Here is an 11,802-nt window from a genome sequence, read left to right as displayed (position 1 = left end):
TTTTAATTTACATTTGGAACTCAACGCTACTTTTATGCGTTATGTTGAGTTTGAGGTCTGGCGCCCTATGAGACGATAAACACATGAAGCCATTTCCGAAATTCTAACTAAAAGTAGAAACTCGTTTTTTAATCGAAGTGTTCCGTGGCGTTGCCGTCCTGACTGCTTAAAGTCCCTATTATTATGGTTCAAATTACTAACACTCGGGTTGATGACTCCGGCTGATTGTGTCACGCGAGTCACGTTCGAACATTTATTCAAGATTATGTGTATCAATTTTCGCTCATAATCGTTGGACGCAGAAAGACGAATCTGTAGAGGGCAAAGCTGGCCCTAAATCAGCCTAAGAATTTCACACGATGCAAAACAAGAACCACTTGAGCGGGGTGAATTTGTCCTTACTCAAAACTAGTCCAGATTTCAAGTTAAGGTTGAGAGCAGGACTGTTCTTTCCCATGCAAATCTTTTATATTTTACCAATATTGCGGAACGTGAAGGTATTTGCATATTCACAGAGCCTCTTTGGGCGAGCTTGAGCTTATTGTGATTAGACTGATTTTACTGATTTTTTTTGTAGTCAAGTCGTTCTGATGGTCTGTACACGGTCCCTTTGGAAACCTTTATACTGAATGAGATCCAACCTGACTGACATTGTGAACAAATGGCTTCCCTCAAGGGTAAGCAAATTGGAAGTGTTGTTTATTTAAACGGTATTGTGAAGTCTGAATGGCGACTCCGTTGTTCTGTAAGAAGAAATGTTTGCAACTGGTTGCGGAGCGAGTGCCTGATTTATGCGATACTTAAGTTTTGCAGGGGTCTAACGAAAGGAAGCTTTAATTTACGACCAGCAATTTAGTAAGAAAGGGAAATTGAACCTTTGACGCTCTAAACTGCTCATTCGCGAAACGAACCTAGATGAAAAGAAAATCTATTATCAGAAAACTATAATTTGTGAAAAATGGAAACGCAGGGATACCAAGCTCTTCATGAGATGATAACATTACAAGCTACTCTTAAGTGAGAGGATAGTATCATAATCAAGCTGAGGCTTTGTATGGAGTTTCAAAACTCCATTCTGGAACTCCGTAAATAATATAAAGCAAAGAAATTCTAAATTCTAGTCTGGTAGCTAGTTTTTTCAGACCATTTTGTTGAGTTTTAGCTGAGATCTCATCCTAGTAGCTGCCTGCCGTACTTAAGTGGATGAGATCTCTGCTGTCATTTACAGATTTTTAATACGCAAATTACAGCTTTCGTTTTTGCATAGTGTACGGGTTTTGCTAAAAGCAGGCCCGCGGCCCAGCGGCCTGGCAGTCTGAAGGCCCAGCGGCCCGCAACAGCCTGCGACCCGGAGGCCCGGTGGCCCAGTCCTCATTTTCCACAGTTTTTTGTCCAACAGTAAATCCACGCGCATGCACAGATCTGCATCGGGTTTGGGCGTGCAAAATGGACGACAGTGAGCTTGAATTCGTTTACCATTTAATCATTTGAATCCTTGTTTCTGTTTGTTGCATGTTGTTCAGAAAAAAACGTTTTGATTCTCTGTTCATTAGTCTCTTCACAGAAACCGATAGCACAATGGAAGACTTTCATTATCGAACGATGTAAGTTATTTTTAAACCATACTTTGAAAGTGAAAATATCATAACAACAAAAGAAAAGAAAATATGAACCAAGGGTAAAATTGAAGCACAACACAAACAACAAATTTGAATTTCTTGATGGCGGGGTTTGATTTTTTCACTTTTCGCCGTGATCGAAAAGTACTCCTTTTACACCCGAAATAAATATATCTTATTAAACAAGCGCGAGGGCCATATTGAGAGAATGTCGGCCCGAGGTCTTGACAGTACGGACCGAGCGCAGCGAGGTCCGTACAAAAAAAACCGAGGGCCGATATTCTTCCAGTACGGTCCCGAACAAGCTTGGTTAATAAGAGATTTATTACACGACTGAAGCTCAAAGGGATACAAGTGCGATATCATTCGGGACCATTCGGGACAGTGCCCGGTTCAATGCTTAGAGAATATTGACCAGCAATAGAGCATTTTGATTGGTTGATTTTAGTTATTGACCCTCTGACTGCCCGAGTCGTGTAATAATGTACCGTATTACTTCGCCCAACCTCGAATAAGGAGCTGCCTCCTCGATGTCCGACGGCGTAACCTCGTCAAATCGATCGGTCGCCCGACTGAGAAGCAGAGTTCGCTTGTTGACCTTGGTGATAATGTGATTGAAATCGAGTAAGTACCACTAAGAGACTTACCCGAACACAGAGTTTCCTTAGTAATTTACAAAAAATTTCAATGAACAGTTAAAAATCTGCTACTTGCTAAAAATGGTGCAAATTTAAGTGCTCAGCCTCGAATAAGGGCCCACCGCCCTTGAGGACGAAAAATTTAATAAGCGCCCAGGGCGCTTACCGTATTCGAATAAATACGGTACTTTCATCGCCGGAAAGCAATGTTTGAGAATACGCTTTCCTTTTGGGATGGAGTTCCTGCAAAAAGATCGACATGTCTCCGCATAGAAAAGATTCGCAGTTCATATATCGCATTACTAATGATATTTTCACTCTCAAAGTATGGTTTGAAAATAACTTTCATCGTTCGATAATGAAAGTCCTCTGTTGTGCTATCGGTTTCTGTAAAGAGACTAATAACAGAGAATCAAAACGTTTTTATCTGAACAAAATGCAACAAACACTCACTATCGGTCTGTGCATGCGCGCGGATTTACTGCTGGACGAAAAAAACTGTGGAAAATCAGATGAATAAAGGCTGATAGTTTCTAAAGAAACTGTTTGGGGACTGCGTCGGTGGGGATAACGAAATAATTTGAATATATCAACAAAGTTGAAATGGTAAATTGCCCACCGTAACGATTACAAAAGCTGACGTTTCGAGCGTTAGCCAATTTACCATTTCAACTTTGTTGATATATCCAAATTATGTGGAAAATGAGGACTGGGCCACCGGGCCTCCGGGTCGCAGGCCGTTGCGGGCCGCTGGGCCTTCGGGCTGCCAGGCCACTGGGCCGTCGGGGGCCGCGGGCCTGCTTTTAGCAAAACCCCTTTTAAACTGCCACTGATCAAGCAGACGAAAACCACAAGTCTTGAGCATTCTCTTCATTTCATTTACGTATCATTGTAAGTTATGTTTCCGTACAAGAATTGTTTACGGCCATGATTAAATCTCTGCATAATTCTTTAGAGTAGACCATTTCAAGGTTACCGGTCATTTTGCCGGGGGTGCCGAAAACTACTGCTGGGGCGAGCGCAAAATGTACAGTGAATGTATGGAAAAAGTGGAAAGATTGATGCTCAAGAACTTGAGGAAGGTTGACATTATGCAATTTCTATGAATTACAAACCAAAGATACCGGTTTACATGTACAGATCAAATTTGAAAAATGAAGTCTCACGAAAAAAGCCGCAAAATTTTAGTCTGTAAAATCAAGTCGCCGTTCGCAGGAAAATTTAAAAGCATTTGTGTGAAAAACTAAAAATAAGATTTCTCACTTCTCAGCGAGACTGAACCCTTCACATTTAATAGGCAACTTCTTTTGCTAAGTATCTTTACCTCGTGACCCATAGAAATTGCAGAATGTCAACCTTCCTCAATTTATCGAGCTTCAATCTCCCGACTTTTTCCATGCATTTACTATACATTTTGCGCTCGCCTCAGCAGTTTTTCACTCCGGAAAAATGGCGCCGGTAACCTTGAAATGGTCTATTTTTAAAGATCGGCACTAATTACCGTCACAATGCGATTTCACTCAGAAGTTCTGTTTCTGACTCGCTAACTGCGAGCCCAAACTAACACTTAAATTTCAGTTTGTTGGCACATTCTGAGATTTATGGCTGGGAATTTTTTCCACCATCTCATTTCCCTGATCTTCCAAGCTCAATTTGCGGTCTGTATTAAATACATAAAGGTTGAATGGATCAGAAACCTAATTTTAATTTTATACTTGTTAAAAACAATACAAGTGTACTCACTCCGCTAATTTACTATGTTTGTTAGTGGCGCGGAACTAGGGGAGGTGCCCAGAAGGCTTGTCCTCCCCCCTTATTTTGGATAAAAAATAAACGCAGTAGGAAGAAAAGCCGGCACGTTTACACACACATACAAAAACGGCCCTCCTTCCTTAGCTCAAGATCTGGATCGCCACAGTTGCACAATAACAAGTTGTGAGTTGATGTCTTCCATAGACAAGGTTGTATACTTGTTGAAGAAGACTCTCCCTAAATTTTCTCTCCTTTTGTTTGTTGTTTCATGAAGATTAGGAAATTGAATCTGAAAAGTTAAGCTGTCATTAAATTAGTTCCTGTTCAACAACCCTTACAGAAATGAATATTGATCAATTGTTTTCACATCTCTTTCCCCCTTTGCCCTGGCATATTCAATTGCTTATGGCTAATTTAGCTCTTTGTGCTGAGCTTGTTCACAGATCACATAGTGTTTCCTGTTTGTCCCTGTCTCATTGGCATTCTCATCACCCTTCATACCCTCAGATTCTCTCCAATTTATGGTACAACCAATCTATCTTCATTAGCTGCCTTTCTCGGAATGTACTAAGTTTGTAAGAAGGAAGTAAGTTCTGGTCACAGTAGGGTTACCCTGCTGGCAGAGACGTTTATTTGTTAGCTTCCCCTACGGTCCACGTAAAAATAAAGTACCCTGCGCTCGGCCTGTTAAATCTTCTTCTAGCATGTGCGGCCTGTTGCTTAGAAACAAATTAGTTCCCGGTAGTACTCGGCCAACTATATAGCTAAATATAGTCGGCCTTTATAGCGTGCGCATAAAAAACGTGTTTAAAACTCGGTTTTGCAAATTAGATTATCCACAAACTTGGGTAATTCCCAGGCGCATGCTCGAAGAAGATTTAACAGGTCGAGGGCAGAGGACTTTATTTTTACGTGCACCGTAGGGGAAGTTAACAAATAAACGCCTCTGCCAGCAGGGTACAGTAAGGAGTGAGAAAATTTTGAAATTTTTAGTGATTTTATTCACTGCATGGAGTGATTTTATTCACTGTATGAGGTTTTCTGGCTTGTTCTTAATTATCTGACCTCAACTGCTTGGTAATTAATCCTTTTACTTTCACCATCTCATGATTAGCGATTCTGACTCGTTACTGTCTTACATTCACCTATTAAGATCATGATAGTTAATTCATAGGATGTGGTTTTGGACCAACTAATAATCCTCAAATTGATATCTTTCTTGATTCTCGTCACTTGTCTGCCTAATATTATATTGATATGGTAAGGAGAAATTCTGTCTCGGTCATTAATGGGCATTTAAGTTTTAACACAAAATACTGTTTAAGTATTGCAATCAGACTGGTTCTTACAATCCAACCAGTCGAGTAAAAAACTAACTTTCTGTGTAACATCTTCTCTATTACAAAAACAGGTATCTTTGGCAATGAGAGCACAAAAGCAGATGAATTTCCTACTCTATCATTTGAAGAACAGTTCAAAGAGTTGACCTCTCTCATATCCTTTTTTGAGGAGTGTTCAATGAAAACATGGGAGTTTATTAATGGCATGAAGAAAGAGCTTTCTGACAGCTTGAAAACAGATCTTATGACTGACACAGAAAGGAAGCGTCTGCAGTCATATGCTGCAAAGAAGTCCACTCTCTTGGTCCTTGGACAAACAAACAGTGGAAAGAGCTCCTTTGTGAATGAACTCCTTGGTGGGTCATTCATGCCAACTTCTGAAGAACCATGTACATCTCGCATCGTCCGTCTCAAATATAGCGAGAAAAACTATCTCCAGGTTTGTGATGTATGTTTCTGTTTGATACTTTTCAAGAAAAAAAGGCTGACGGTTTGTTCAAATAACAGCAGTTCAGGAGGGGGGGGGGTGCCCCTTCCCAGTTTACAGCTCTGACCACATAGCTCAGTTGATAGTAGAGCCCAACTTTATCGAGGAGGCACGGGTTTAAATCCCGTGGAAGCCTGAATGGGAGGGGCTTACACCCCCCCCCCCCTTCTGCATTGCCACCTGTCCTTAATTGATGAAAGTTTCTTTAAAGTGCTTTTATAAAATTAACTATATATGAATGTGGCCAATCTTAATATTTGAAAAAAGGCTGATAATTTCGAAAGAAACCGTTTTGGGCTGCGTCGGTGGGGGTAACGAAATAATTTGAACATATCAACAAAGTTGAAATGGTAAATTGGCCACCGTTACGATTATAAAAGCTCCTTTTTTCTGCCTTTAAAAGCACACACAACCCATAATTCCCCTATTCGCTCCGACGAAGGGCTAACGCTCGAAACGTCAGCTTTTATAATCGTAACGGTGGCCAATTTACCATTTCAACTTTGTTGATATATTCTTAATATTTGAAAACCAGGAAGTTAACCTGAGCTTATAGCCGAACTTCTTAAATCAAAAAGCTGCATCAAGGTTTACAAACAATTGTTGCTACGTTGTGAAATCAATAGCCAATTTTAAAGCAGATTTGAAGATAATTGTCAAAGGCTCAGTTAGGCTATACTCCTTGGAATCCCAAACTACATTGATTTCATGGCTGTAACTAAATCTGAACTATTAAGGTATAAAGTAGAGATAGGAAAAGTAAGTGTCTTGAACGTACTTTTTCTTTGGTCTCATTCTTTTGACCTGGAAACAGAAGACAAAGATCCAGCTTGTGTCTTGAATCTTTCGTGTACTGCCTATACTGGATAAGTGTATTGCAATAAGCAATTTGTACCCACCCACTCCCTCTTATTTGAAATAACAGTACTGAAAAATTTACCTTTTAGGTACTGGATAAGTCTAAACCTAATGAAGGAGAGAAGATTTTTTTCGATGGAAAGAGGTTACCGAAAGAGGAAATAGAGTTGGTTGAAAGTCGGAGAGCAGATAAATCCTGGATCAACTCTACCGTAGAAGTGGGCCTGAACAACTCTCTCTTTCAAAATGGACATCTAGAAGTTATTGATGCACCTGGGATGAGCGAGAATGAAGCTCTGGACGAGATTGTTGAGGAATGTATTCACGGCATTCTTCAAGTCATTATCTATGTCATAGACGGTAACTCCTCTCTAAGGCTGCAGGTCAGTTATAACCTCACATTCTTGAGAGACTTGAGGGTGCAAATATAGGCCTTATTTCTCAGTTCTTATTTTTAAGTCTCAGTGTCTCGGCGAAATTTCAATCGCATTCTCATTTCGTTGCTTGTGATCCTCAGTATTTGCGACTTAAATCCCATTTTCCTCGTGATAAAAGGCAAACCTAAATTCCCTTTTACCCCCTACTTACCCTTTGTATAACCTTCACTCGTCTTTGGCTACTTCTCCTTTAAGGGCTTTTGCATTGCAGGTCGGCTAAGCGTAGATTTGGGGAGGAGATTTACCTGCATCATATGGTTCACATGAGTGAATGACTTAATTTTCAGAAACCCATTGTTGACTGGGCACAGAACATAACAACAGCCAAACATTAACCACAATTCTTGACGATTTTACTTTTTTTTACGGGGTGTAAGTTTTATGAGTCTTTCTAAACAAATTTCGTGTTTGATTCATAGGAAAGGGATTTTCTCCTGGACCTGAAGGAGAAAATTGGTAACTTGCCCATTTTCTACCTGTGCAACAAGGTGGATAAAGACAGGACGGCTGTGGAATATGACAGGGACTCTGACTTAGAAGACAATGTTGATAAAGGCCCACATAATGAATTAGGGAAGGAGCTGCTCGCTTATCGAGCTCTCTCTCTATGCCATATGGTGCCTGACGACATAGAGTATACACAATGTCCTTTCTTTCACGGTTTGTCAACCAAGGAAGTCAGGGACGCTCGACAGAAAAAGCAGTCAAACCAGTATACCAAGCAGTTTGATGACCTCAGGTTTAAGCTGCTGAAATTTATTGCCACCGGAGTGAACAGCCATCTTCGATCTGCAGTAGAATTCCTTTGTCAGATCCAAAAAAGGGTGTTTGATTTCTTTTTGAATTGTGACCTCAACCAAGACACAATTCCTGCTCAAGATGAGTTATTTAGTAAGCTAGAAATAAAAGAGCAGGAGTATGTGGAAGAAATGCAAAAATTTCTCTATAACAATCTTTTTAAGTTTTCCAAGGCTGTCGAAGATATAGTCAAGAGCCAAAGAGCTAAGATCGTAGCTGACGCGTCCGAACTGCAGTTCGATTCAATCAGAACTGGAGATATCGTCGGGCAAAATGAGGTGGTAGAACACTGCCGCAGTCAGATTAAGGACCTGGTGTTGTTAAACGTTACGAACAAATCGATTGAAAGAATTCAGCCGGTAGCCTCCGTTTTCACAAGATATCTACGTGAATCCCTCGAACAGTCGCTCAGTGAGGTAGGCGAAGAAGACGACAATTTAGCTATTCTTGTAAAGATGCAACTGAAGTACAGTTTTCTACAACATTTTCCAGCGCGAGACATTTGCCCTTACTTTGATTATGCTTTGATGAAAAGTGGTGTGAGGCCTAAGGACAACGCCAAGAAAGCTGTCAATGATGTATGGTCTGTCATCCGAGGGAAGGGGACGTACCTTAACGCAAAGTGGAAGCAAAGAATCGCAGAAAATGTGCTGGACAATATCGACTGTGATGCCATCGCACGCCGAATTTGTGACAAAATAGCAGAGGATTTAGAAGACGGGCATCAGTTGTTACAGTTAAACCTGGTTTTCATGAGAAAATTTTGCCGCGCAGCTTTAGAAGTATCTGCTGTTCAGAAAAAATTCGCCGTAGCACAATCCCCATATTTTTCCAGTCTGATGAGTAAGGCCGGTGCTCTTTCTCAGACGCTGGCTTCCGATGTTCCCTCTAGAGCAACTGTTGGTGCGCAAATAGGAAGGTCTGGTAACCGAGGAAGGGTTTTTGAAGACAAAACCAACGAGAAACGTGTTGTGAAACAGCTCACATGTGCAGCTCACCACAGTGAAATGCGAGATGAACATTTGTTAGGCATTACAAGAACCTTAAGGAGGTCAGACTATCTGATAGTTTTTAGTAATAACTCCGGCCCATTTCATCAGAAATGTTATGTCTAAACTTACCAATTGGTTTTCACACTCCCTTGTGGACATTTTTTGTAAAAGCAATTTTGCATATGACCGCGAAAAGTCGCTCTTCAACATCCCTGTTATTTGACCTTGAAGTATTTTGCTCAAGAGAAAGAAAATACTTGCTATGTTTTCTCACGTTTGAAACTGTAATTAATTTATAATGACACACGAGGCAATTACGTGGCATACATGCGCTATCATAAAAGCAAACTTGAATTAAGAGGTAAACGTGACTTGTCGAATTTTCAATTTTCCAATTGATTACTTTTTTTTTTGCAAAGTGAAGCCCACCCATTAAACTATATCTTTGGTTGTGATACCCGCAGGACTCAAGATGATATTTCCACAATCCTACGACCTATTTCGTTGATATTGGACGGAAGTAATGCGGTCTCTGTTCTGTTTCCAAAAATGGTCACAGACTTGTTCGAAATTCTTCAGTGTGATAAAATCCAATTGCATCAAGGTCTAAGAATTGCACAGCAAATGGCTGATGCTCTGGAGAATTGCTGGGACAGACGCATTTACCATGTGGATTTGAGGACCACAAACATTTTGGTAACTACGCTTTTTAATTACATCATGATATTAAATCCCTAATGTTGACTTCTCTGTTTCACTTAGGAGAATATAATAGCCGATGAATTGAGTTGTCTCAGGGGTTTGTTCACCAGACTATGTTTGATGGATACCGCTCGGCCAAGTTTAGAAAAAATGCAAACAAACTACATGACTGATTTTTGTAAAATTGAAAGGAGTTAGAGATCTTTGGGTAAAATAGCATGGCTTATCATTGCAGCAGCAAAAGTCAGTGCCACTCTCTCGATCAATGGTGTATATCGCAATCAGGGTACCATTTTTTTTATTCGCTTCTCACTTCGCTTGTATGCTGATAATGTAAATGAAAAAGTCTCAAGCAAAGGAAAAGAAATGGAATGAGCTCTGCTTAAGGCCATGTTGGTTATGTTTTTCTTTTTTCCCTTTTTTTTTTTCTTGAAACAAAAAAAATAGCTTGACTTCTGCGGAAATGCAAGGCTAAACGTCTCTAAGCCAAGGGATGACACAATTCCGTATCCTGACAACCAAGCACCTTTCCATGTTCCTGCTCAGAATCCCGGTGCAAATGCACCTGATGCTGATTCGATGATGACTCTGAAGAATCATTGTGTCTACAGTCTTGCAGTCTTGCTTTTGTTGCTTGTGGAGGAGAAGTATTGCAGACCACCCTACGCCCAGACGGGAAAGGTTAATGAGGTGTATGCTGCTGTAGACCTTGGAGAAGATTTGAAATACGTCTCCGGATTGAAGAACCCAAAGGGTTTGTTTTCGGGCGGAAGGAAAAAGGCTCGTGAGATTGTCCTGTCCATGTTTGACTTTCATGAGAAGCACAATGAGTATCTCCTCTCACAAATGAATTACTTCAAATTCGAGGTTACTGGGGTGATTTCTAGTTTTGACACCACCGTACCCTTTTGAACCTGCACTCTGAGAAAGGAAACTTTCATCTCTGTCACTTAGAAGTTGAGCAGTTTTTTTTTCATGGAAAAAAATCAAAATTTACATCTGCTTTCGAAGAGTTTCAATTCCATTTCCACCTACAAAGCAATTTAGATAAGCAAAATCTGATAAGAAAAGTTATTATTTTGTATAATTCACAAGCATTCGGTTTCAACTCATGAATAGACATGTGTTAGAGTCATGAGAAACTTTCTTTAGTTACAGTTTGAGCGAAGCGATGATTTCTTTGACAGATATTTATGATATTCGCTAAACAACGAAATAATGTAGTCACTGCCATTCAAAATACCAAAAAGGAGTCATTTCTTCATCTCGCCCCCAGTCGAATTCTTGAAATTTTCCTATAAATATATCTTATTAACCAAGCGCGAGGGCCGTACTGGGAGAATATCGGCCCGAGGTCTTGACAGTACGTACAAAAAAGACCGAGGGCCGATATTCTTCCAGTACGGTCCCGAGCAAGCTTGGTTAATAAGAGATTTATTATACGACTGAAGTTCAAAGGGACACAAGTGCGGTATCATTCGGGACCATTAGGGACAGTGCCCGGTCCAATAATTAGAGAATATTGGACCGGCAATAGAGCATTTTGATTGATTGATTTTAGTTATTGGCCCTCTGACTGTCCGAGTCGTGTAATAACACCGACTTTTACATCAACTAACTCCAGCACGGTCAAGAGACTGGCACCAAGACAAAGACCAACTTTATCGCCAATCTCACCTAGGTGGGGAAGGACTCTAGTAGAAGAAAGTCAAAGAGCACTGATAGAAAATTAACATCTATGACTGATTTTCCTACCAATAAGATTTTAAGCTTTCTAAAGTGTATATGATGTGCAGTTGAAAGTCCCGGCCGTTGAGGTCCGTATTAACTGACACCTTCCAATCTGAAAAAAATTAACGATTCATTTTCAAGTTGGAACGGAGCTTTTCTTGGTTTTTTAAAGTGCAAAAGCTAAGAAGGCAGCATTTATGAATCCCTATATTTCTTAGAAATCAAAATATATCCAAAACAATTGTTGATAGCAATTCTGTCGATAGAAGAAATTCTGCCGGTTGGAAACCAGAAAATCACAAGAGACCGTAACAGTGGATGACAAACGCTGAATAGGGGTTAACTTATCATTGATGTTAGTTAACGTGGTAGCCGGAGATACTCTAGTTTTATAATTGAATAATAGTGGTAATGATATAAGACTAATAAAATCGAAGCAAAGGAAAAA

The 11,802-nt window shown here is 40.2% G+C and overlaps 1 protein-coding gene across 2 annotated transcripts; it reads left to right on the top strand.

Moving 5' to 3' along the window:
- The first annotated feature begins 265 nt into the window (after nucleotides 1-265).
- Nucleotides 266-11,802, top strand: LOC111325523 (dual serine/threonine and tyrosine protein kinase). 2 transcript variants are annotated; one of them, XM_022929350.2, is made up of 7 exons: nucleotides 266-497; nucleotides 578-677; nucleotides 5,421-5,788; nucleotides 6,784-7,077; nucleotides 7,551-8,980; nucleotides 9,386-9,617; nucleotides 10,071-11,802. In XM_022929350.2, the coding sequence occupies exons 2-7, from the start codon at nucleotides 662-664 to the stop codon at nucleotides 10,533-10,535; spliced, it is 2,805 nt and encodes a 934-aa protein (XP_022785085.2). In that variant the 5' UTR covers nucleotides 266-497; nucleotides 578-661; the 3' UTR covers nucleotides 10,536-11,802. The 2 variants fall into 2 exon arrangements, with proteins under 2 accessions (XP_022785085.2, XP_022785086.2); XM_022929351.2 differs by lacking the exon at nucleotides 266-497 and having other exon boundaries at nucleotides 518-677.

This window comes from Stylophora pistillata, chromosome 7 (genome assembly GCF_964205215.1).
Source record: "Stylophora pistillata chromosome 7, jaStyPist1.2, whole genome shotgun sequence".
In the NCBI taxonomy this organism is placed as follows: Eukaryota; Metazoa; Cnidaria; class Anthozoa; order Scleractinia; family Pocilloporidae; genus Stylophora; species Stylophora pistillata.
The sequence above is the reverse complement of the archived record's forward strand: the minus strand, read 5'-3'. Positions and strand labels throughout refer to the sequence as shown.

Bases quoted from the DNA above. Each gene is read 5' to 3' on its own strand.
- LOC111325523 (XM_022929350.2), top strand. The intron at 5,789-6,783 runs GTTTGTGATGTA...TTTACCTTTTAG, and splicing joins GCGAGAAAAACTATCTCCAG to GTACTGGATAAGTCTAAACC. The intron at 7,078-7,550 runs GTCAGTTATAAC...TTTGATTCATAG, and splicing joins ACTCCTCTCTAAGGCTGCAG to GAAAGGGATTTTCTCCTGGA.